At 43.3% G+C, this 25,553-nt stretch overlaps 1 protein-coding gene across 1 annotated transcript; it reads left to right on the top strand.

Moving 5' to 3' along the window:
• Positions 1-1,215: 1,215 nt before the first annotated feature.
• Positions 1,216-24,126, top strand: spock2 (SPARC (osteonectin), cwcv and kazal like domains proteoglycan 2). The gene is made up of 11 exons (XM_071533378.1): positions 1,216-1,404; positions 13,269-13,277; positions 13,839-13,884; positions 19,162-19,276; positions 19,662-19,767; positions 20,323-20,431; positions 20,663-20,797; positions 21,156-21,374; positions 22,016-22,078; positions 23,108-23,239; positions 23,856-24,126. Exons 1-11 carry the CDS (start codon positions 1,216-1,218, stop codon positions 23,999-24,001), a joined length of 1,269 nt encoding a protein of 422 aa, XP_071389479.1. The 3' UTR covers positions 24,002-24,126.
• Positions 24,127-25,553: the final 1,427 nt, after the last annotated feature.

Below are 25,553 nucleotides of genomic sequence, written 5' to 3'. Positions count from 1 at the left end.
CCTGATAAAAACATGCTCTATTGTTGTCAAACACCGATTTTTATCACAACTCAATTGAGGTCTGTCCATTGGTGTGTGTGTGTGTGTGTGTGTGTGTGTGTGTGTGTGTGTGTGTGTGTGTGTGTGTGTGTGTGTGTGTGTGTGTTCAATCTGAACAACTTCCTCTCTCTTAATCTTTGCTGGTAAACTTGATTGCGTTCAGCGGAGAGATTAGATTGCAGCCTGTCCCGTGCCTGCATGCCTTTAGAAAGAGGGTCTTAAAAAACAGTCTTTTCAGGACAGAATGAAGATGGCATCAGTTAATCCAGCATTTCAATTAGAAGCTGTCATTCAGTGCATGCCTCCGGGGACCGGCCGAGACGGCAGCAGGGAGAGATACAGCAGGCAGGTAAGTGATAGCATGGCCACAATGTAAATGCTCCAGTTCCCAGTAATGCTTCAGAAAACACTGCCGTTATCTGCGGGCCATCTGAACACGGCCGAACAGAGATCTATAGAGAACAAAACCAGATCCAAGGATCCCCCTTATCACTGCTGTCTCTTAATGGCTCCAATCAATCCAGGTAACAACACTGAGGCAGAGCTGCTGGACCTGACCAGCGGACACACACTTTCACCTGCACACACTCACTTTCACTATTTTTGCAGCATTACAAGGTATTAGACTAGCCTACTACTCAATTTACTACACTCAGTTTCAGTCAATTAGTTTCTTTCACCGTTATGCTGGCAATAAAGACAGACCCCCCCCCCCCCCTCTCATTATTTTCAATAAATTTCACTTGATTCATGTCAATATGACTTCTTTCAAAACAAGAGACCTTTTAAAAAGACAATTCCCTTTGTTCTAAGCAACAAGTAGGCTAATGTTATCCTGAACAAAAGTTAGGCTACATTTAGCCTGTTGGAACCAGACAAATGATCAGCCAGTGCAGTCAGGTCATTTAATTTGACAATATCGTGAAATAAGCTTGATACGTCTGGATACAAAATAAAATCCATAGCCAAGCTTGTCATTTTTGCAGTGCGCTCTCTCTCTCTCTCTCTCGCTCTCTCTCTCTCTCTCTCTCTCGGCAGCAGCAGAAGGAGCATCCTATAGGCTAATCAGTTGGTAGTTTTATTCTAGCCTCAGCATCCTCCTCCTCCTCCTCCTCCTCCTCCCTGTTACCAGAAGAGGAAAGCCGACTGCCGGTGTGCGTGTTTTTGTCCGCTACCATGGTGGGAATTACGGATATTGGGTGCCTTCTCGTCCCGCTGGTGATGCTGGTGGGGTCCACCTTTCAGACCGACGTGAAGAGCGTAAAAGAGGGGGGAAAAACGGGGAATTTCATGGAAGACGAGCAGTGGCTGTCCACCATTTCACAGTACAGCCGCAAGATCAAGCACTGGAATCGCTTCAGAGACGTAAGTCCGCTGTGTTGATTGAGAGATGCGCGGTAATGCGGTAAGCTGTGCTGATGGGGAAACAGACACGAGACACGACCTTATAATTATAGTCGCCTAATATTAGTAATCACACACACACACTCAGTGCAATATGCACAAAACTTGATCCACTTCTGTTGCTGAACAGACCCCACACTGAAAAAAAATCACACACACTTCAGAATATGTTTAGACATGTTTCAAAATATACAAACACTAAACATAAATCACTCTACATGTATATGATCTATTTTTGGGTGGCAAAAAAACATTTCTATACTTACAAATATATGTTCGCTTATAGGAAGGGATTGTATTTACAGTGTCCAGAGCTATATTTCGATTCAATGTCATCTAGCCTGTATGTACAAATACATTTTTGGCCAGTTTTTGTATATTTTTAAGCATTACTCTCTAAATAGGATTCAGTATGTGAAATATCGGTTGGCAGTGTGGGACAGGTTACTTGTCTACATCTTACTTTTCCAGTTTCCTCCTTGAAATTCTGTGTGTAGCCTACAAATGGAGCTATTTTTATATGAACAATCCCGATAATACTTTAACCAACAATGCTAAAGTAAAATTCCAGTTGTGATTTCACTTAAGGTGTAAATAAGGATTGTATCTGATACAGTTCCCACTGTTGGAGTAAGGACCCTTTCTTGATAAAAAATAATTCAAATCCACGCACAGTACCAGTAATTACATACTCTATAATATTGCTCCTAATGTCGGTTTCCTCAGGATCTGTTTCCAGACGAGTCCTGGGAGATTTCACAAACAAGAGAATTAAGCAATTAGAACAGAGGGGCGATGATTGATTGATTTGCATTTTCACCTAGTGTCAGACTGAATTGGGTTGCAAGGATTGATTAAAGCCCATAGGGTATGCAAGGTGATATATTGCTCTGTCCATGAATGTATGGACAGAATTCTGCCTCCGGCTCAATGAAATGATTTCCAATGATCACAATAGGATTTGGACAATAGTGCAGTTGGGATTATATTCCACATGAATCCTGTTAATTGAGTTTTAATTGATCCAGGGTGGTTACTACAGCACAGGCAATAGCTATCATTATTGGATTTGCAAATGGCTTCAGTTTACATGTCCGTTTGAGAACGATGCCATATCATCTCAAGAAGAGAAAGTTGAACCCTCCTATATAGCACACATCCCATATCACTGTGGTGTCATTAATGATCAGCATACATAAGCCTCATTGAGTCATGGGTCATGGACATCCCTGGAGAAAAGGTGAATGCATGTGAAAATTGGCAGCTTTGTTCTCCTCCTGGGGGGGGGGGGGATTAAGTATGTGACTGCTTCTGTGATTATTTAAAGAGTATGTCCTCTGGAACTGTACTTAGGGAAGTAATGAAATTGCGGGCATGAAAAGATTAAGTAAGAATTATTGCAGGATTATGACAGACTGGATGCTGCTCTATATTTACACAACCCCAGCTTTGATTCAAGCCATTAGTTGGAGAGACAACTTTATTCTGAAATCAGTACGTATTAATTGGCTGTTCACAAACCCCACCTTCCAAGTGTGAATAAAATAAAAACTGTATTGTGAGTGACGTTGTGATCTGCAAACACACACACTCTCACACACATCCCACACACTGTTGGAATATGTGGAGCATAACAGCATCCCCCACCCCCTGCTATTTCACTAGAAACAAGATATAAACAGTTCAGAGAAAGCAGGATCAGCTTCTCAGCATTGCTTCGGGGTTTGCCATCCAGTATAAAGATGTCACTTATTTTCCTTTTTTCCTCAAATTTGAGATCAAAGCTACTGTGAAACACAAACAGTTCCTTACATTTCCATAATATATGTATCTCTTTCATGGTCATTATTCCCAGGGGTGATTTGCTTTATGAGTGCGCCAGCGCACGCACGCGCGTGCGTGCGTGCGTGCGTGTGTGTGTGTGTGCGCGTGCGTGCATGCGCGCGCAAGAGGCATCTGTGTGTGTACACCTCGGTGCTTGCACACTCAGGTACATGTGTGCTCATGTCTGTACTTGCACAAGTGTGATTGCGCTTCTACGTGTGTGTGCTTCACACGTGCATGTGTGTTTGTGAGTGTGTGAAAGGGCAGGAGTGGTGGCGTCTCTAGTGATGATGATGATGACAGGAGAAACATCAGAGAAGCGAACCACAGAACCTCCCTGGGGATTGCCAATAGAAACTGCTTTGATTTCAGCTTGCTGCCGTAGCAACAGCAGTCTCTCTGTTATAGTGCTGAAATGGAGCATGTTTCACAGGGAGTTTGATGACTCTATCCCCTTACCAGTCCTGTCTATGGAGAGAAGGGAGAGGTGGAAACATCGGTTGTTCCGCTTTTATCAGATCATTCAAACTGTGCAGCCTTCTTCAAGTGAAGCGCCATTTTCTGCAACCGACAGCAATTATCTTGATGATTCTCAGCAAGAACTACTGAATATTTGGTTGAGTGATCTTGATATTTGCACATTCATGAGGCGCACTCTCCTTTCTTTTTAAAGTAAATAACATTTGCGCTCAAGGCTGCTGGCTCAGTCTGTATACAATAAACCTTTAATCGGTGTTGCTTCATGCTTTGAACTGATAGAAAAAAAAGGCACTGAATTCAGAACTGGAAATTGAGTACAACGGTTCTGTTCCTGGGAATTATTTTGGTTGGTCTATAAAGGACTGCCCATGACACAGATAAAAGTATTCAAATTACACAAATTGATGTTGACTTACACAGTCCTTGGAGAGCAGAATGTTGAATATTAATTCAGCACTGGAAAGCAATAATCAAAGCTGCAGAACATGAAAGAGGAGATCTTTCATTCTCCCTTTTGCACATGCAGACACATTCACACAGACACACATCCACACACACACACACACACACACACACACACACACTCACAATACATAGGCTACAGACCATATAAATATTTAATCTTTATTCTCTTGCCATACCAAATATAAAATCTATGATGTGGCAGCGATGTGCTTGCATCAGGATAAGAGGCTCTTTCACTTCCTATAAAAATAGATTCCACACTTCAATTCAATCTATTTCACAGAAAGACAAGGCGATTAGATGTAACAGTTACAGTCAACAAATAATAGAATGGAATACCTTCAATCCTTTAATCTGACAGGTGCACTCAACATTTCATTCCAGTAATGCACCAAATCCAGAATAAAAAATTGAAAAACTGGGGAAAGCGCAGTAATGGTGATTGAATGGATTATTGCTATTTTAACCTAAAGGCTTATTAGCTTACTGAGATCCTTGGTGTTATTTGCTCCATGTGAGAAATCAGTTCACTAACAACATGGATGCACTGCATGTGTTACATTCTTTGTTGTTGTTGCTGTTGTTGTTTTGTTTTTGTTTTTCGGATGTTAAAGATTAGTGACAGAGGAATATTCATCAACATGGTTTTCAACCTAAAGAGGCTGGAAATGGAGTTAGATAGCTTAAAGATGGAGACATAAATAGAAAGGAGTGGAGATGAGCTCAAAAGTAGGCCAGAATATATTTTCTCCATAATTATATACTGTATGTGACAATAAAATACTGCCAATTTCACTCATGCTCACTCATGCTCATTTTCACTTTGAGTAGACACTGAATGTATCAGGTAATCCTGATACAACCCAAATATGACAAAATAATTCAGAGACTCAATTATAGGGACGATAAGATGTCAAGAGGGATCATCTCGCCAGTTGAGACACCGTCTATTTTCATTTCAGTAAGAAATTAAATGACTGGGGACTCCAGCATTTTATGCATAGTGGATCCAATTTGGTATGTCTACCAAAGCCAAATCAACAGTGAATTCAATTTTTTGCTCAACTTCCCTTGTAAAACTAATACTATCCATGAAATTGCCAAGCCATGAAATTGGCCTGATGTTTCATCTCTGTTGATTCAAGATTAAATGAGATGCGCCTATTAATAAATGTTTTGCTCATATACAACAATGCTAGGACGCTCACCTGATCTGAGGCTCACTTGGTTATTCTCAGCATTCATCATTCATGTCACCATGACCACGGCAAAAAGGACACAGTGTTTATTTTTGTTCATTAATGAGTTTCTCTCATTTGCTCTGCTCTCCCCCCTCTCCATCCTCTGTTTGCTGGGTAAATCTTCATCTTTATAACGCAGGCACAACAGACCTCCGCAGTCGAGCAACTCTGTACCAAATTCTGCTGCACCTGTTATTCCTTCACTTCATTTTTAATGAACAGAAAACGCTCTGTGCCAGCACACAAACATCACCTCAGATCCCCAGTCAACACCAGTGGATTAAATATGCAGAACGGTGGAGGCACTTGGGGCAGGTTCAGTCAATTCTTATTATAAGGTGACTGTATGTGGTTTTGGACCATCAAAGGACATTTGATGTAAAGGCATGGAGGTTTGCTGAGCCCACGACCCGCTCTACCCACTCACCTATCCTGAATCTGGCCTTATGTGCTCCTAGACTGGCAGGGATCCAACAGGATTTCAGCATTCTGTGTCGGTGTTCCCCTCAGTGCCCTTTTTTTTATCATCACTCACCATAGCATATGCAACATAATTGTGGATAATGGCATTTGTAACAGTGGAGCCAAACACTCCATTAAAGACTATCCTATCCAGGCGATGACTAAATTATTATCGCCAGACGCTGCCCTCGGTCTGGCTATCCTATCGCCCGGCAGCTTGTCTATCGCTTACATAACCCTCTCTCTGATGTTATAATAGACTGCTACTGATGCACTAATGTTATGAACGATGATAAATGCTTATCAGACGTCCATTAGTCTATCTAGTCATGCCTTATTTGGACATGGCTCTTTCCTTATCACACGGTTCATTGGGAAGGTCTCTGTATTGCGAGCTGAGGCTGCAGAGGTCCGGAGTCGCACTGGAGGTGCAGATGGAGCACATCTAGATCAACTCCGACAGTTTTGGGAGAGATGCTTGGTTGTTCCGGGTTTGGCTGGACTCTGTTGCGCTGTGTGGTGCCTTGGCTGGCTACCAGAGGCCTAGGTGGGCTGTAATTGAGTAGAAAAAAAAAACAGCCTTTCATCATAGCCTGCTGGCATGGCTACAGCTGCTTCCCACTGCAGTACAATAGCTAGCTGAAGGGCACAGGTGCCGCAGAGAGAGACAGGGTGTTTTGAACAGTAAACAGTAATACCGCAAGTATCAAATTTCTTGGTGGATACAACTGTTTAGAAAACTGTATAAATGCATCTCCATCCAGAACACGTTTGTGTGTAGCTACTAGTTACAGAAAGACACAGAAATCTCAAAGCGTTGTCTCGTCCCCACAGTATTCTCCCTTGCGGATGCCAGAATACCCCACATGCCCACAATCGCAGTTCAACATTTCACATGCATGACTTGTCGGAGTGACCTGCTTCTGTGTTGGCTGCACCTGGGAGTCGGTGTGCCAAATAGGTTGCTCACTACAGAGCGCAACTGACATCCAGGAATCCGCCTCTAATGAGCTCTTTGTGGGATACTGCCAGCATCCTCCTGTACTTCTCCAGCACAGCCTTTCTCCCACAGTATATACTTAGCCCACTTATCTGCGACAATAAAATTCCCAAAACGCTTTTTCTTAGAAGTGTATTGTACTAGCGTGAAGTTGGTTCTTATGAGATTAGATGCAAAAGTGGATAATTTGAAACTCAGTGCTACAGTTGTATTTGCTATTTCATAATTAACTCTCATTTGAAAATGCACCGTGCCTCTTAAATTATTATGAGTCTGTGTGTGGCTATTTGATTGAAGGCTGCTTTTGAAACTCAGTATGGTGTTACATTTAATAGCAGGTCCAATGAATCACAGCCAATTTTCCCTTTTAAACAATAACACTAAGTGGCAGTGGCCATACCTAAATGCCACACAAATGTTATTTCCTTTGGCCTTTAGCCAGAGTGAGTCACGGCTGATCTGAAATCAGCTCTCATATAAGGCAGGTCACACAAGGGAGCAGAGGTCTTCACAAGTCCAAAATGTGAGCTTTTTCCCAAATGAGATCTGCGACTGTGTGGCCTGAATTTGATCAGAACTGACAAAAACACACTTCAAAACAACACTTCCAAAATAAAGATCAGCCTGTGATGGACTTGCAGAACTTCCACACACCACACAAACGTGTCCGCCCACACACACACACACACACACATATTTTGGGGGGAGCAGGTATAGCTGCAAGGATCTCTCTCTCTCTACCAGGCTCAGACTCAACTCAAATGTTAAGGACACAAGGCATAACACACAACTAAAAGTGGTATTCATTTATTTGAAACTGTAGCCCGGCTGACGCAGCATTTCTTTGACAACAAGATACAAGAAAAAAACCCACAAGAATCAAATCACATAAAGAGTCATATCACATAAATCTATTTTTAAGGAATTTGAGCAGCATTGAAAATGAGTAAGCCCCATGACTGGACTTGTTAGGCCCAGAAGTGACAGCCAGTCTGCTGCATCCACCAGACAAGCCTGCTTTCTGTCCACTGCTGTTGCTGATCTGGTTGTGACTCTCTTATTAAATTACATTGTTTTAGTCTCCCCTGTCTCAAGTCATTGGCTGATTCGTGTCCTTCTTGTAGCCCATGCTAAAGCCACTTCATTGATTTTCCATTGTTGTACAAGTCGCTGTTTTTCAGTTGAGCTCGGTGTTTTCAGTGAAGTGTGAAGGTTCTTGCTGTTTGTACCAGATTCTCCTGTGAGTTACAGACTGTTTTCTTATTTCCCGCAGGGGCCTAAAAGGCACAAAGGCTGATTTTATTTATAGATAGTGAGTACAGGGCTGGCATGAGTGCACAGAGACTTTCTGGACTAAGTGTGATTTTTATAGCTGTATCTGTGCTTCTGTCTGTTTGTTTGTGTGTGTGTGTGTGTGTGTGTGTGTATGTATGTGTGTGTGTGCGCGCGAAACAAGAAAGTTTAAGAACTCAATACTCACACCCACAGTACACGCTGAATTTGATGCAAAACTACTCTGTAGTATACTCTGTCTTTCTTCCATTCCTACCTGTGAATATATAGCGGGGGAAATGGAAAAGGCAATGAAGTTGTTAAGTCCAAAGTGCTTCAATTTTCAGCCAGGCTTTGTATTTATCCTTTTGTCTCCCCTTTCCTGTCACAGTATGTCTGACGTAATTGATTGCAGACTGTGTGACACGCCGCTCAGCCCTTCACTCTATCACTGTTTCTGAGTGAACACGGAAATGAGTGGATTTCTGTGAGTGAGGGAATTACTATAATATAATGCATAATATCTACAGCAGTCAAGCCTGACACCATTCAATGTAGACATAAATTAATAACTTGTGTGCTACTACCTTGAATATGAAACAGATTGCTTGTGTTTGAGTCAACAAAGAGAGGGGTAATGCAGACAATATTTCCATTCTTCCCTCATGCAAAGTCAGTCTATTCAAAGGTGGAAATTGAAAGCGTGCTGCTCGTTGAAGCATACAAAAAATGCACATTAGATATAGGTCAGTCCCCTTACAATTATGTTGTGTTACTTGATGTCTCTCTTTTTTCCTGTCTTTCTCCTTGCTGTCACCTCCCTCCTTCTGTCCATCTATCTGAGTCAGACGCCACCCAGAGGTATCAACTGCCCCCGCTAACCTTTTCATTTTTGCTCTGCCAGTCCTCTTACATGAGATCTGCTCTTGACTCCCTCCCATAAGAGAGGCAGACTAGACTTGTGGTAATGCTGCAGCGTTTGATGTTCTGCCTCTTCTCAGACTCCTGCATGTTTGCACACTTGCAGGAATCAGCAGACTCGCTACACACACCTTCCAGCCCAGTGTGCATGGAGACAAGAGGCAGATAGGATGAGAATGCTGTTGAAAGCTTTTATGGTTCATCTTAAACATGTCTGATGTGATCTGTAATCCAAGGCTGAGACACTACGAACAGCAGCGGAGAGTCTTTATGTGGCTCTCCAGGTGGGAGAAAGTGGTGGGAGATGATGATAAGGCTGTTTGTAGTGCTTCTACTGCTGAAACAATCTTAAGGCCCTATAAAATCTGCTTTATTGTTTCCCTATTTTATTTCATTTGGTTATATTTTATCTGGATTCAGATTTTTTGGTTTTATTTTATCTAGTCATGGAGTTTTTCCTCATATTAACCATTTTTTTGTGAAACAAACACTCAACAAATAGTAAAACACAGTTCAGTAGCATGCATAACAGTGTTTCACGTTGTAGGAATGAATACATGAACATTTCTTATAGAGAAAAAAATACACATTTCATAAATTAAATAGTGCAAACGCCATATACTGTACGTCATATCTTTTTACTCAGCTGAAGGTGAAGATGCATCAAGTCTTACGTCTCAGAGTATCAAGGTCAAGTCTTAAGTGTCAGACTTTCAACTGAAAGTGTCTTTAGTGTCTATTTTGATCTTTTTTGTGTGTTGCTGCTTGGTGATCAGTTCATCTTTCACTTCAGACTCTCCATCTGTGTGAGACTCTCTATTACAAGATGGCCAGCCTCAGTCAGCGACTCTTGTCTGTGAGGAGGTTCTTGTATTTGCTGAAGGACCTTTCACTGTCGATAGAGTTGACTGGGCAGGGGATGAAGGGGACTTCAGAAACCTTTGGAAACCTCACACTGATGCCTTTAAATTAGTCAAGGAGCTCCATGGAGGTTGAGAGGGCTTCCTTTGACAGACAGTAGTGGCAGGCAGTCCGCTCCTCAATGAGGCCTGGAGGGGGATTAACCAGGAGTTTCTGCGCAGTGCAGCTCTCAGTCTCACTCTTCATGGCAGGTGCCTGTCGGATCAAACACCCAAACCAACCTGCTGTCACAGGAGGCACATTGGCATGCACTCACTCCTTTATTATGAGCAAGACCACCCATCTTTTCCTTGCTGGCTTCTTGACGAAGGCTGACTTGACTCATGTCACCAGAGATGCATCCTCACTGAAATACTTGAAATGCTGTCATATCTCCCCTACCAAATTGATCACATGGCACAGGTAGGTCACATGTTGGCCATCATACCTTCTTTGTAGACCTTCAGTAACTATGATGCAGTATCTATTACTGCTGCCTGCACATCACTGAGGTTCAAAACTGAGAACAACGCAGAAATTCTTGCCACAGACTTTGGTCAGGACCGCCTCCCTATGGATCTTGAAGACCTGGGGTAGATACAGCTGCCTTACAGTGTTTGACGAGGAAAGGACATATCTATCTGCATTTAGAACCAGTTTGAGGTTCTCTTGAATAATATAAAGCCTTAATATGGAGCCTGAAAGACAAACTGTCTTTCAAATATCAGGGTTGCAGTGGAGATGGCAGTAAGGTATAGGAATGTATCATCTGCATAATTAGAATCTGGAACAGAGAAGAGCAGCTAGAATGCAAAACTGGTTCCAAATGGTAAGGAATTCAGAATTAAAACCAGTTTTGTGCGTTATTATAAGGACAAAAACAATCTTTTCAGTGTATGATCTACAGAGTCAATTGCCTTGCTTAGATCAATCACAAACCAATGAGCCACTGGTTTGTTTTTCATCAAGGAACAGATAGGCTGAAATCACTACAGTTGCATATCAAATCATTGTTCCCTATGAAAGAGTCCTGTGTGTCTAATTTGAAATGTCTGGATGAAACTAACTTAACTTTACAGCAAGCGAGTTCCCTTCATGCCATGGAAAAACTGTCACACATGAAAATTGAAGGATGTTTTCTGTCTGGGCCGAAATTGGTTATTGCGTGAATGTTACAGTACGACTCCCCGGGTGTGCTCTTTCCTGATATGGTCTGTGGCACATACTTCATTGTGGCTCTGCGCTGTTCTGAGTGGGGTTGCGAGACCAATCCACCGAAGGCAGATATTAAAGGTAATTGTGAGAAAAAGGTCAAGTACAAACCTTTATCTGGCAGATGAGCCTGCACAGAGTTCCATTTGATACACAGGAGAGTTATTACTGTGTCCTGTGTTGCTATTGACACAGTGATGCGCTCCGCTGGCAAGATGAACAAACCCCTCAGGATAACCACATTGAACACAGAGTGTATCTGACAGCTGACATTTACCCAGAAATACCTGTCAGTCACAAACGCAACCTCCCCTCCCACACACACATATGCTCACACATTCATTGACCCTTGTTGTCTTTTTTCTTCTTCTTTTTTCAACACACACACACACACACACACACACCACCCCACCCACACACAAGCACAAGCCGACTTGTACATTTACACACACACTTCTGTTGCACAAGCCACACAGACAGATCTCTGTGACAAAGTGCCGGTTCCTCCCGAGTTGAACCCAATTTACAGGGGACAGGCTCAACGGACCCTGAGTCTCATCCCACAGATATGAGGGATTGTGATCTGTCAGTCAGTATTGTGCAGCGTGGCGGGAGGTTGAGCAGTCTGCCATGTTCGATGCGGAGGGGAGGTTTCCCCGGTCTGTTTAACAAAAGGAGGGATCTTTCTAATGTTATCAGGTGGATCACAGAGCGCCCGGATACAGCTGAGTGTTTTCAACCCTCAGCCTACTTTCTGTAATCACTTCAGTGTAAAACTGGTGGTCTTACAGTATACTTTCTTATCCAAGTTTTGGTTTGTGACATATATTCAAATGACGTAATTTTGTTGCTGTGTGCCAGATTTGTCAGTATGCTCTGCATTTCATGCCCACTTTCTATATACACTCAGGAGAATATATTTTCCCCGAATACATTTTCTGCAGCCTTTCTTTCACGAAATCATTGATTTCCAGTCCTGTCAGAGCAGCAGGACACTTTCCTCATCGGTCTTGGCAGAAATACAAATACAGATAGGCTGCTAAATAATGCAGAAGTTGAAACATCAATAAAGGAGACATGAGAGGCGTCAGATTAATGGCCAGGTCGTAAACTCTTGAGGTCTTGCCCTGCTAATGTGTGACTCCATCAGGCCCAACAAGGTTAAACTGCATTACAGACCATCATTCATAAAGCCCAACTGGAATGCTGGATTTGAATTCCGGGCCCTCCCTGTCGTAGACAGCCCAGTTTACTGTAAGTGACTTTGCTGTCATCGAGGAGGGGGAAGAGAGATTGGTTCAGGGAAATGAGCTCAGCGCCGCAGTGAGCAGAGATGAGCAGAGCAACAGTGGTGTGGTTTGAGAGATTTAAATGGTTGAGTGGAGACCTTGCCATTGATGAAAATATTTACCTCTGTGAAATAGAAGTGTGAGGGTCAAAGAGGAGGTCCCAGTCTGCCTTCATGAAGGGCTCCTTATTTCATGTGTCGTGTCAGGCTTTATCACCTTCCGGGGAGCTTTTTGGCACACCCTTCCACTACAGTAAATGTTTACGGTGATGTGTGTTTTACAGAGTATGTCATCACTAAGGGGGCACATTGTAAATATCTTGAAATGACTCATATTTATTATTTCAGACACAGCAGTACCTACACCAGTATGCTTTACTTCTGTACTGTCTGCTGTGGGATTCCCCCATATCGGGAAAATATAATCCTAAATGTATCTAAGTATGCGTTTATGAATTTCAGTTATTGTGGTTTCTCTCGTGTATGTTTTCAGTTTCAGTATTTCTAAGTCTAGTTACTAGCTTCCAGGTATCACAATGTCTCCCACTGCAGTAAAAGCAAAATTCTGTTGCCTGAGATGCATTTATGTAATTTATTGAATGCTGAAAGGTCTTTTGTGAGGTCTTACAATAAGTGATGTTAAAAGTTGCTGAGGATTTTGAATGTTAATGAATGCAGCTTAATAGCCTGTATCTAAAATGACTCTTTTCTTCTTCACTAACTTTGGCTCCCTTTCTCTCCTCTGCTGTCGCTTCACCAGGAGGTAGAGGTCAGTTTCAGTTTTGCTGTATGAGGCTCTCTTCCAACTGCTTTTGTATGACGCCTTTTTCATTCATGACTCATTTCCTTCTCTTTTTGTCCCCCATTATCTCTCTGCTTCTCTTTCTATCTTCTTTTTTCAGCATCTCTTTCAACTTGCCCATTTTAATTACAACGATTAATGTTCTAAATAAGTGTGGGAAAAAAAGGACAGAGCACTTGAAAGCCTGCTCACCCCGACACCATATGTCTCACATAGGCATTGTGTGCAGATTGTTTGACTCATTTCCATAGACGTATAGACACAGTACATGCCCATCTGTCTCCATTGTGACTCACTTAACTAATTATCATGCTGCAAGCCTAACGTACACATTATAATCATTGTGCAATCATATGTACACTAATTCAGTTCTCCTCTATGAAGATGACAAAGTACTCATATCTTATGCTATCAAACGGATCAAACACACTATGCACTTAAGCCTCCAGTATGACAATGGAGTTAAATGGCACCTGATTCACTGGACTACACTGAATAAATTGTCTCCCTCTCTCTATGTTTCTGCAGGATGACTATGTCCGTACCTGGGATGAAAATCAAGGTTCTAACGAAAGTAAGTCTCACATTCACCTGAACTCTATTCTGCTTTCTCTCTGACCAAAGTGTATCAGATCTACCATTTTATTCAAGTCATATCATCTCCCTCTCAGTGTGGTTGTTCCACTTAACTTATGTAGAATGTAATTCAGCTCATTTCATGTATGTCTTTTGTTGTTATGTAGGCTCGTATCGGCCTACTAAGAAATCATTTCTTTGTTGTAACTGCCCTGGGGGGGGGGGTAATGAAACATGATTTATTTGATACAGTGTCTCATTAGCCTACAGCATAGAAATAGAATCCATGACCTGTAGTTGCACTGTGCTGCTCACCAGACCTTCAGCGGTTCATTGTATTAGACAGCGCTGTGTATACTCTATGTTTGTATTCTCGGGTCAGCCGCTATCCACACTTGGTTGTGGTTTCTCAGTGAAAAGGTTGAAAGATGTTAGCGCTCTGTTGCATCTGCTTGAGTGCATCTGATCTGCCTCTCCCGGGAGACTCTTCACTTTGGCTGGACTTCAACCCGTCACCATTTCACTCTCCTTCCTCCCTTCCTTTCTGTTGCATCTGAGCAGGAGCTGTCTGTCTAAGACCTCCTCCTGCCATGACTCCAGCCTTAATTGAGCCTCTGGCAGATGAAGTCATGACACAGAGTCGTGTCCTCAACCATTGTCACTTGATTTGCGGCTTAAATGAAGTCGTCTGAATGACGGAGTCCATTAGCGCCATATCCAAGGGCTTAATGAAGGACTAATTACGGCTTTCAATGAAAGGCCATAGAGAGAGGTAAAAGCAAGAGGAAAAGAAAGAGACAGGGGTGGGGGCTAATATGGTTTGATTTAGTGTAAAGTGACTGACATCAACATTATTCCTGCCAACTCTAAAGCAATTTGGTGATGAGGAAATTGTGGGCTAGGGGGGAGAGCAACTTGACTGAGAAAGGACTGTGGTTAGTCTTTATACTCTGGCAGCTGCTTAATCTGATAAGAAGAAAGAATACAAAGAATAGCCTGCAAAAGTACATACACATATACAAAAAAATACAGACATTATTATACACTAGGACTGTAAGACAAGTTATAAAGAGTGTGCACACAGAACCGAATGGCTACATTTAATATTTAACACCAACCAAACATGAGTTGTGTATTTTTTTATTTCAAAATAAATCAATGATAAATCAGTGAGGAATGATAAAACCTGAAACTGGCTGATTTCATCAACAGAAACACTGAACTTACTGCTGTAGTTTACATGTAATGGCGGTTTTAACTCCTGGCAAAGGCAAAAAGGACAATCTGTGCTTGAGTTCATGATGACATTTCCAGCCCTTGGTGGCATTTGCATCTCAGAGCTGTCAGTATTATTGCTACTGCTAGCATCTGACTATTTGACATGTTTTATTTCATTAATAATAATAATAACACCTTTAAATAATAAACCAACTTTTCTCTGGGCTCTGAGTCAACCTAACCTGCAAAGATCAACCTCTCAATTGGCAAAGATCTGACAAAATCTGCATAATGCATGTTTCCAACTCTGGTGTGCACAGCTTTTATAAAACTTTAGCAAGGTTTTGTACATTTGCCCCAGGTTGTCAGATGAATAGTACTGTAGTACCTTTTTTCATTTCACACAGCATCAACCGCTTCTTCTATCTATCCCTCTTTCACTCTCTTTGACGTGAGAGCGCCATCTCCCTCCATTGATCTGCCTTCTTTTATGAGTGGCCTAATGAAGCAGAGGAGGGAAAAGTGGATATTTGTCCCTCTGAGACATCACTAAATCAGTGTGATGTCTTCACTCCTGAGCTGGGATGATCAGACACCTATAGCCTGCAGGCTTCATTTCAGGCAGCCCGGACCGCCGTGCTCACTCGATACCGTCGCATGGAGGAAGACAGAGCTTTTGAACTGTCAACACTCCAACACACACAGACAGACAGCGGGAACTGTAGACCGAGGTGGAAATTTGCATTCAAGCACTGCAGTGGTTGACTCTACTTCAGCCAGCCCTCTGCTAAGTGAGGGAGAGGTCAGGGTAATTTGCAGTCAATTTCTATGGTCAATTTGTCAATCCAACAACTCCCCCTGCTCTGTGATTTAATCAAGCGGCTCTATAGATAAACACTGATGGAGAACAGTTGTAAAGTGTGAATGCACTCCCACGTACACACACGCACAGACAAACACACACATACAAAAATACTCAAGTGAAGTGTTTGCATTCAGCACTCACAGAAGACTTGATCCTTTTATTCATACAGAGTCCAGCTTGCCTTGGTTATTCCCAAGTTTATCTCAACCAGAGAGGCCAGATGAATGGACACTCTGTGACAAATCAATGGCTTTAAATCAATGGCAAATTCTAAGGAGATAGGAAAAGATGCTGCCTCTGCAGTCCACAGGGTCTAGAGTTTAATACCTCTGGAGGGTATTGATAGGTAACGTTGGTCCATGGGTAACTCACAAATGGACACACACACACATGCACACATACACACACACTAAATTGCCATCAAACGCCTTACTGAAGCCTCCAGTTGGATGTCTGCCCACCACCTCAAACTCAATCTCACCAAGACTGAGCTGCTCTTTTTTCCTGGAAATTGCCTGCCTTCTGCAAGACCTCTCCATCATTATTGACATTATTGACTCTTAAAAAAAATCCTTCACCTTTTTTCTCTCTTTAGCTCCTATTTTAGTCATTTTCTTAGCATTTCTCTCTTACACGATCATTCTATGGTCACAGGAATGTTGTTTTGGTGATGTGGGAATTGAATCATGTAAATGTAAATTATTGCATTCATTGGATTTGCAATTATACACGGCAGACACACGCTTGGCTTCAGCGTTGCCTAGGCGATGAGATAGCTCTGATGATATTAGAGATTGTGAGTGTGTAAATAGTGGATAAGAGGGCTGATGATGAGGATGTGGCTTGAGCTCTCTGTCCGTTATCCTCAATCTGCAGGGATTAACTACATGCAAATCTGGATTGGATTAGACTGAAGCACCAGGAGGCTAATTAGGAGAGGTTCACTGCTGCAAGCCTTAGTATAATGCCATAGGAGATACTTAAAAAAAAAAAAAGTAAAGACAGAAAGCGGTGGAGAGAGAAGCATTTGAAAGGAGAAAGAGTGAATGTGATAAAAAAAAAAAAATAGAATAAACATGCAGCGGGAGCAAGTATGAGATGGAAGAATTGAAGAGAAAGAGAGAGAATACATATAGTGAAGCTGCTGGATGCGGGGAGGAGAGAAAGGAAGGCAAATAGAGGGAGGAAAGGGAGATTGATGGACATGACTGTACAAGGGGTTACAGAAACAGAGGGAGTGTGCGAGGGAGAGAGAGTTCTCAGAAACACCAGATTGAGCTGCAAATCACAGTCAGTCCAGAAATGATTCCTGGACCACTGAGAGCCTGTTGCTATGGAAACGTCATCATCGCAGGCACTGCTTTAATCCGTGGAAGCCTGTTAAGTTAACATGAGGCTCAGGCAGCCACCTTATGCTTCTGTACTCACAACACAACACTGTGCCAGCATTGTAGCTCCTTGCTACCAACAAGATTTATTTACAAATGTTTTGCTATTAGGAGGCAGGATTATCTGCTCTCTGTTTGCTTTTCTGTTTTTCATTTCTCTGGCTTAAGTATTGGTATTAGTATTAGTTAAATCTTCATTGGAAGCATTGTACAACAGAGAGGTTTTACCATCGACATAGCTTAACAATGGACAAATTCAGCTTCGGCATATTTTTGCCCTCCTACCCCCTTCGCTGTGTCCCTATTCATCTTCCACCCCCTGCCCTCCACTCCCTCTCTCTTACTATTACACTCTTTTCCCTTTATCTCCTTGTCCCGCTCTGTCTCAGAAGGCATCTGAAGGGTCGAGTTGGCCGCTGGCCTTGCTGCACCCTGATTCTGCTGATGCACTGGTGTGAATTAGACAGGGGGGTGAAACATCGAAGCTGCCAGCAAAAGAAAGCGGGAAGCAGTAAAAGAGGAGACGGGTGAGAAAGGGAGAGAAAGAGAAAGCGCAAGAGGGAGGTGAGAGACCAAGAAGGTGAGAAAGAGCAAGAGAGAGGGGAGGGTGGGGGTGGTGGCTGTGGGCTGACCAAAGCAAAAGGCTCCACTGATGACAGTCTAAATGGATGAAGCGTCTGGATCTGGGTGCTAATGCCTCCGAGCCTCGCTGCTTCTCCCCAGCGGAGCAGTCAGTCAGTCACAGTGCGTTATACAACCAGCTCAGCCATGACAGGGGGGTGAATTGTTTTGGATTTGCTTCTCAAATCAGATATCTGTCGGTTCGCTTTGATAATCCCGTGATGTAGCCGGAATTAATGTATTCTCCTTCAGCCAACGGAGATGACGAGAGAGGAGATCCTAAGCCTGCCTGCTAAATTATTATGGCATAAAATCATGTACAAATGGAGCAGGAGGGGGACTGACCACAGCTTTACATGGTTCACGAGGCAACTTTATCATATAGATAAAGCCTGCAGTGGCAGTCTGTGAAAGAGCAGTACTCCAGCGTACTGTACTGATGGATAGCGCAGGTGAATAAAGGTTGGGGGAGGGAAGAGACTGGAGTGTGACATCCGGGCCGGGCTCCAGGGGGCCCGCTAGGAACAGACAGCAGTGACATATGAGTGTGTGTGTGGTGCTGACACATGGTCTAGCATTAGCCGCTAGCAAAGAGTGTGATGGATGGGGCCGGGGTGAGCTAGCCATGGAGGCTTTAACCTACATTGCAAAAAAACCCATCTTAACAAGTCCTAGAGTGTAGTATTGAGTCTTAAAATCTGATTTTTCTTAAAATAAGTGGAAAAAATCAGTGGGATGAGATCATTTCACTTCAAATCACTGCAAATCAAGGTGTTTCGAGAATTTTCTTGGACTGATTGATATCTTGATAGTAGAATGTTCCACCTTTTTCCAAGATATTGTCACTTCTCAAAACAGGTGAAACTGCTTTGGAAACAAATGAATCAATCTCACCCTGAATGAAAAGAAGATTTAAATCCTCAACAGTACACTAAACAACTTATTAAGATGGATATTTGTTGCAGTGCAAGACCGCTGCACTGCTCCAAGCGACACTGAATTACTATTAGGTTGTGCTGAGTGAATAGAGGGGAGTGGTGGAGTAAGAGGAGGTTTGAGACTGGGAGAGAAAAGTAGAAGGGACAGAGATGAAAGAACGAGAAAGAAGTAAAAAAAAAAAAAGAGTATGGTAAAAATGGTAAAAAACGTGAAGAGAGATTTCTCATTTTGTGTTTCCTCCCAGATGTAGACACCACCAAGGACCCCTGCCAGAAGGTTAAGTGCAGCCGACACAAGGTGTGTATCGCCCAAGGCTATCAGAGAGCTGTGTGCGTCAACCGCAAGAAACTGGAACACAGGTGAGTGTGTGTAGTCCCTGGGCAAGTAGTGAGCGACTCCCCACACACATATGCAGAAAAGATTTTTCTGTTCACTCACAATTACACAAGGTCAACACGACCAAGGATACAGTCACTGGCTTGTGGCGATCTGGGATGTTTTCCCCTGTCGGTTACAATGGTAATTATAAAAGGTCAAACAAGCTTGTTTGTACACCATTGCAGCGCATTACTACCAGCTGCTGAATCATAAGCCAATGCACAGGGACAACATGGAGGAGGGTTGTTTGCTAGACTACCTTGTTCAGGCTCGTATTGCACTGCACCCTGATAGAATAAGTAAGGCAGCTGCAATCTCAAGTGGACTAAGTGTGTCTGAGGTGTTTATGTGTCCTCTGTCCTGCAGACTGAAGCAGCCTGTTCTCAGGTCTCCTGAGGGCAACTGTCAGCCCTGTCCCATCTCCTCCACCGGGCCTGTGTGCGGATCAGATGGACACAACTATGCCTCAAAGGTACACTGACACAAATACATCCCTACCTGCTGCCTCCTTGTATAACTCACACGTATACTAGAATAACATGCATACACATAACAATGAAACAAATCCGCTGTGCATCAGTTGAATGCTGGCACACGTAAACGGCTTTGACTCTCTCTATACATGCTAACGTGTGTACTAATTTGTCTGGTGGGGTATACGGTGACATATCGTGCCTCACGCTTGGAGGTGAGCATTGTAAAGAGAATCTCGAGGGACAAACGGAGACAAAGAGCCATGATATATGGCCTCAGAATTCCATGTGTTTATTGATTTATGCTTTGTCTTTTGGATCACCATTCCTGACCTTGTGTGCAGGTAGAGGTGGGAAGGCGTATTCAGCAGCAAGTCTCTGATTTGAATCAAAGTGTACAGTCGGTCACCTTTATGAATATTTGATCTGTATCACGGCAATAACTCATTTCGCCTCACCTTTTTGTCCCCTTGTCGACGTTGTTGGTGTGTGTGTGTGTGTGTGTGTGTGTGTGTGTGTGTGCGTGTGCATGCATGGGTGTTCGTGTGTTGCAGTGCAAGCTGGAGCAGCAGGCGTGTCTTACAGGGAAGGATCTTACTCTGAAGTGCTCAGGTCTATGTCCCTGTCCAACCGCTGCTCCCGTTCCCAAGGAGACTAAACATGGTGAGATCAAACACATGCATACACACACACACACACACACAACACTATGACAGCAATCAATCTGCACAAATAAATATTAATACACAGGTAAACAGCAATACAAGGCTCTATTTTACTCTCTTTCTCCCTCCACAGACACACACACTCACAAGCATATGCCCAAGCACCAACAGAAGCACATGAATAGGCAGAAGTAGTGACATTTTCTTCCTACCCTTCTATCCTCCACAGAGAGCTGTACTGGACAGGATCTGGCTGATCTGGGGGAGCGTCTGAGGGACTGGTTCCAGCTGCTGCAGGGCAACGCCAAACAAAACAACAACAGCAAGCCTGGGGCCAGCGCCACCGCGGCCAACACCGCATCAGGTTAGAGCCAGTGCCTAATGAATCCCCACTGCATCAAGAGGGAGTTACAGGGACAACACTGCAAAAAGATGCCGATCTTATCCAAGTCATTTGGTCTAGTATTGAGCCTTAAAATCTTGTTTTCCTTTAACCAAGTGAAAAAGTTTTCCAATGGGTAAAGATAATTTCACTTGTTTCCAATGCAGTTTCACCAGTTTTGAGAATTTTCTTGAACCAAGGAAACTCTTGAATCAAGCTGATTTGCATTGGAAACAAGTGAAATTATCTCACATGATTGGCACATTTTGATTTTCCACTGTTTCCATTTGTGTAGCTGTGCCCTGCTATTCAGTATGTTTGCATGCCTTTGTGCTTGCAGTGCTGGACAGGAGTCTGGTGGCCAGCTGTAAGGACTCCATAGGCTGGATGTTCTCCAAGCTGGACACCAACAGTGACCTGTATCTGGACCAGGCTGAACTGGCTGCCATCAACCTGGACAAGTACGAGGTCTGCATCCGGCCCTTCTTCAACTCCTGTGACTCCTACAGAGACGGCAAGGTCTCCACTGCCGAGTGGTGCCTCTGCTTCTGGAGAGAGAGTGAGTATTCTGGGGAGAATGTTATGCTGGCAGACAGTGTGTGTATGTGTGTATGTGTGTGTGTGTGTGTGTGTGTGTGTGTGTGTGTGTGTGTGTGCCCACCGCGCGCACCTGCTCGTGAATGTGCGCGAACATAATCCCACTGGCGCCTGTGTCCAAGGCACTCAGGTGCCCTCAGGTGTAGCCACCCCTGTGTTGTGTGCTGGTCTGTCACAATTTGTCTTCCCACTCATCCTGCAGTTCCCCTATGGAGGGGAAATGGTCACTGCAAGGCACTAAAAACATCGCTGCTGCTTGTTGACAGCCTGGTTCTCCCACTGCGCTCTGAGACTGGGCCTGTCAGCCGACCAGCCAAGCAGAAACTAGGTCTAGGTTTCCGGCTCATCCAGAAGCCACTGTTCTCTGTCTGAATGCACAATATGAAGGGAAGAGTTGTGAATTGGTTTTAAAATTTCAGAAGATTTTCGAAAACTATCTATTACATCCTCAGGAGAATTACATTTTTTTGGCTGTTGGACTTTCATTTTAGGCAGTCATTCATTTTTAATATATCTGTCCTGGGTCTACTTGTGCATAGGAATATGGTCTCTATTTCTTTGTCATTTTTTCTGGTTGTGACAATTATTTCCTTTTTCCCTCAGAGCCCCCCTGCCTGGCTGAACTTGAGAGGATCCAGGTACAAGAGGGAGGCAAGAGAAAGTTTGGTAAGTATCGGACTGCTTGTATGAACATTTTCTCCCCAAGTGGATATGTGTCCTTATTTGTAGAGGGGTTTCATCAAGCAGATGACAAGCAGGAGGCGGGGATTACTCCCTGATCAGCCTTGTGGATTAGAACTTGATACTGACAGACGGCAAAGGAAAGCAGCCGTCAGTGTGTGTTACGTGTGCGTGCGTATGCATGTGTAAGTGGGTGAGTGGGTGAGCGTGTGCATGTGTTTGCACATGTGTGTATGCATGTGCGCACTGCAGATTTTGGCTGGCTGGCTGGGCTCTGAGTCAGGACTCTCCAAGGACACAGAGCAGAGAGCAGGGGGAAGTCTGCCAGCCCGCTGCTCAGATGTTCCCTTGAAAGCTTGGACGGACAGCTCTGTTATGCCCAGTTTCATTTGTGTTACAGTCGCATGCCAGCTCCTTTCCTTATTTTACAATAACATAACAATAGCCTCTGAAATTTTAAATCTCATGAGTCACGACAAATCCATCCATCTCTGACAAGTATGACAATGCGCTCTCCTTAAGGAAAAACAACATGGTATCTTTTCTCTCTGAAGTCTACAAGATAAAGTATTGCCCACAGTGACAAATGCCGCAATGTTGTGCCTTTTTCCTGCCACCCTGGTTTTACTCTCAGCTGTGACCACAGGCTGTGTCATATTCATGTAAAGGTTAAGAAACAGAAGAGCCGCAAAGCCCATGTGTCCTCCCTTATCCCGTGATGATTAGCTCGACCCCCTGGTGCATGCTGACTCAATACTTATTCACCCCTATCTTGCTCAGCGAAGAGATTTGTATTCATGGAATATGGAATTGGCTGCCACATATGCTGCATGCATATATTTTCACTTGGGCTCGGTGCCATGCGTGATGAGACATGATGCAGTATGGGAGGAGGTGCTGTTGCCTTCATGCACTCACGAGTGTAAAATGATGTGGCATGTACGGTAATGTTGCCTTCGCATACATGATTATGTGCTATATATATTTGTGTGTGTGTGTGTGTGTGTGTGCCAGGTCTGTTCATCCCTAGCTGCGACGAGGACGGCTACTACAGGAAGCAGCAGTGTGACAGGGGAGAGTGCTGGTGTGTCAACCAACACGGAGGAGAAATAGCCGCGTCTAGGATTCGCGGCAAGCCCGACTGTGGTAAATCCCATAGGCTTCAACAGTCAATATATCAATCGATTTGAAGTTAAAAGCACGAGGCAGTGAGCACGAACCCCTATCCTGCCCTCGTCCCCTTCTACACACACTTTAAATGTACTCTCTGGTTAGATCCTACCGCACACCGCTTCTTCACACAGCCCCCCACCCACATTCTGCACAAGGCTTCCTTTATATTAAAAGGACTGAGGCCCACTGCAACATAACTCACTGCAGGGACCAGTGCCACATTCATGTGTCCAGGGTCATTTGCATTCTAAAGCACCGCTTGTCGCTGTGAGAAAAGTCTTTCAAGATAAATGAGGGCTGGTTGGACTGAACCTGTGCCTGATAAGAATGGGTCCCCTGGCAAGGTTTAGAAATAGCTATTAAAATCCAGACAAAGTCAAACACATGCCCTTTTTTGCCATTGCAGTCAATGTTTTTAAATTGATTTCAGCATTTCTCATTGGTATAGAAGGGACTCCATCAAAGTTGAGAGGCAGACATGCCGAGTAAAAATGAACAGAATTCATTGCGATGTATAAGATGGGCACAATGAGTAATTCAATCTCCCTGCGCTCTCTGCCCTGTTTTCTCTTCCCTCTCTTTCTTACAGATGATGAAATGGCATATTCAGGTGATTTTGGCAGCGGGGTTGGATGGGAAGATGAGGAAGAGAAGGAAGCCGAGGAGAATGCAGAAGAGGCTGAGGAGGAAGAGGGAGAGGTGGGAGAGGTAGATGACGGGGGATATATCTGGTAAAGGGCCAAGGCCCGGTCAAAACATCGCTACAGGAGCATGTCGATCGTTCCAAACACAAACACACACACAGACACAGACACACACACAGATCCTGCAAAAAATGGACATGTTTAAGCTACACTCAGAACAACACTGGCTCATGAAAACGTGAGGGAAAGGGTCGCGCGGGTTGGGGAAAGGGAAGACGCATACGTGATGGGAGGATTTAATGTTACGGGATATTCTTATAACGGGGGAGGGAAAGGGGAAATATTACCACTATTTAGAAATTAAGGGTCTGAAGAGTCAGGAATTTTGTCCCTCATACTTGTGAATCTTTGTTCTATTCTGTTGTATGTCCTTTGAACTATCTTTGAGCAGTTTTTAGCTGATGCATACCAGAGACTTTAAGCAGCTGCAGGTGCTTGTCATGTGCTTGCATAAGAACTGGAGATATAACGGGTGCATTTCAGTAGACTAAACTGGCCCTCTTCATCTTTTTCAATACGCTGATATAACCAAGCTTGGTTTTCGCCAAGGGAGAGGCGATAAAGAGAGGAAGCCACGTCAGAATATTGAGATGCACCCTTTGACTTTATCCTTTTCATGTCATATGCTTCGGCTCATGTGTGACAGTAGTGCTCTGTCTCATCCATGACTTATTAAAAAAAAGTTTCTCACACGTCACTCTTTAACTTGTATATAATGTGTGTATCAGAAGACAGATTGTCACCTATTAGTCCCCTATTACCAATGCCTTGAAAGACTAGCAGAACATACTGCTTGGTTGACAAGTGTCCATCGTATCATAATGTGGATCAATTATTGTGTTTAATAAAAAAAAGTAAATAAACTGGTCTATGTGGCCCAGTCCGGCCACCATACATCTGAGTCTGTCCTCTGTTGTCATTTCTTCATTCTTTGCCAACTTTGCAGCACTTTAATCCTCCAGCAAACATTTTCCCCAAGCAATCCCTGTAATTCAGTAAGTATGGTGCACTAATGGTAAGTAGATAAATGTTTTGGCATTTACACTTCAAAAAAGTCCCTCTTAGCAAGTAATTTCATTTAGTATTGAGTAATAAAATCTTAAAATTGTTCTGACAAGTGGAATAATCTTGCTATTCAACTTGCTTCCAATGCACATCAACTTGTTTCAAAAATATTTGGAACAGGTGACAGCATTTTGATAATCTTGGACTGATCCACCTCATTTCAAGAAATTCTTCAAACAAATTAAACTCAACAATATATTTTTTCTTGCTTCATGAAAATTAAGATTTTATGACTGAATACAGATATATATTACTTGTTAACATCAGCATTTTTACAATGTAAAAAGACCAATCTTTTCTGGTTTTCCCATTTTAATATAAGCTCTTCAATTCTTATAAGGTACCATGCAAAGGCAGAAACCTCCTCTCTGTAACTTATCTGCTGAGGAGCAGATCTTATTGTTGTCAGCTCACTTCTAGTTTTGCCTTATTTCATTCTGCAGTGGCTGTAGCCTACAGCTACGGGAGACCAGCAGAAACTAGATCCAGACTTAAGTTTGCACATCAGCACTTCTAAC

The sequence above is a fragment of the Centroberyx affinis genome, unplaced genomic scaffold, assembly GCF_046629955.1.
Source record: "Centroberyx affinis isolate AG114_WGS23_722 - 3 ecotype Tasmania unplaced genomic scaffold, CSIRO-AGI_Caff_v1 ptg002363l_1, whole genome shotgun sequence".
NCBI classification, from domain to species: domain Eukaryota; kingdom Metazoa; phylum Chordata; class Actinopteri; order Beryciformes; family Berycidae; genus Centroberyx; species Centroberyx affinis.
This window is presented reverse-complemented; position numbering and strand designations above follow the sequence as displayed.

What these genes read in the sequence shown, in the direction of transcription:
- spock2 (XM_071533378.1), top strand. Translation starts at nt 1,216, where the DNA reads ATGGTGGGAATTACGGATATTGGGTGCCTTCTCGTCCCGCTGGTGATG. An exon ending in CGCGGCCAACACCGCATCAG is followed by an intron (nt 20,798 to 21,155) that starts GTTAGAGCCAGT and finishes TTGTGCTTGCAG; the next exon opens with TGCTGGACAGGAGTCTGGTG. An exon ending in CCTCTGCTTCTGGAGAGAGA is followed by an intron (nt 21,375 to 22,015) that starts GTGAGTATTCTG and finishes TTTTTCCCTCAG; the next exon opens with AGCCCCCCTGCCTGGCTGAA.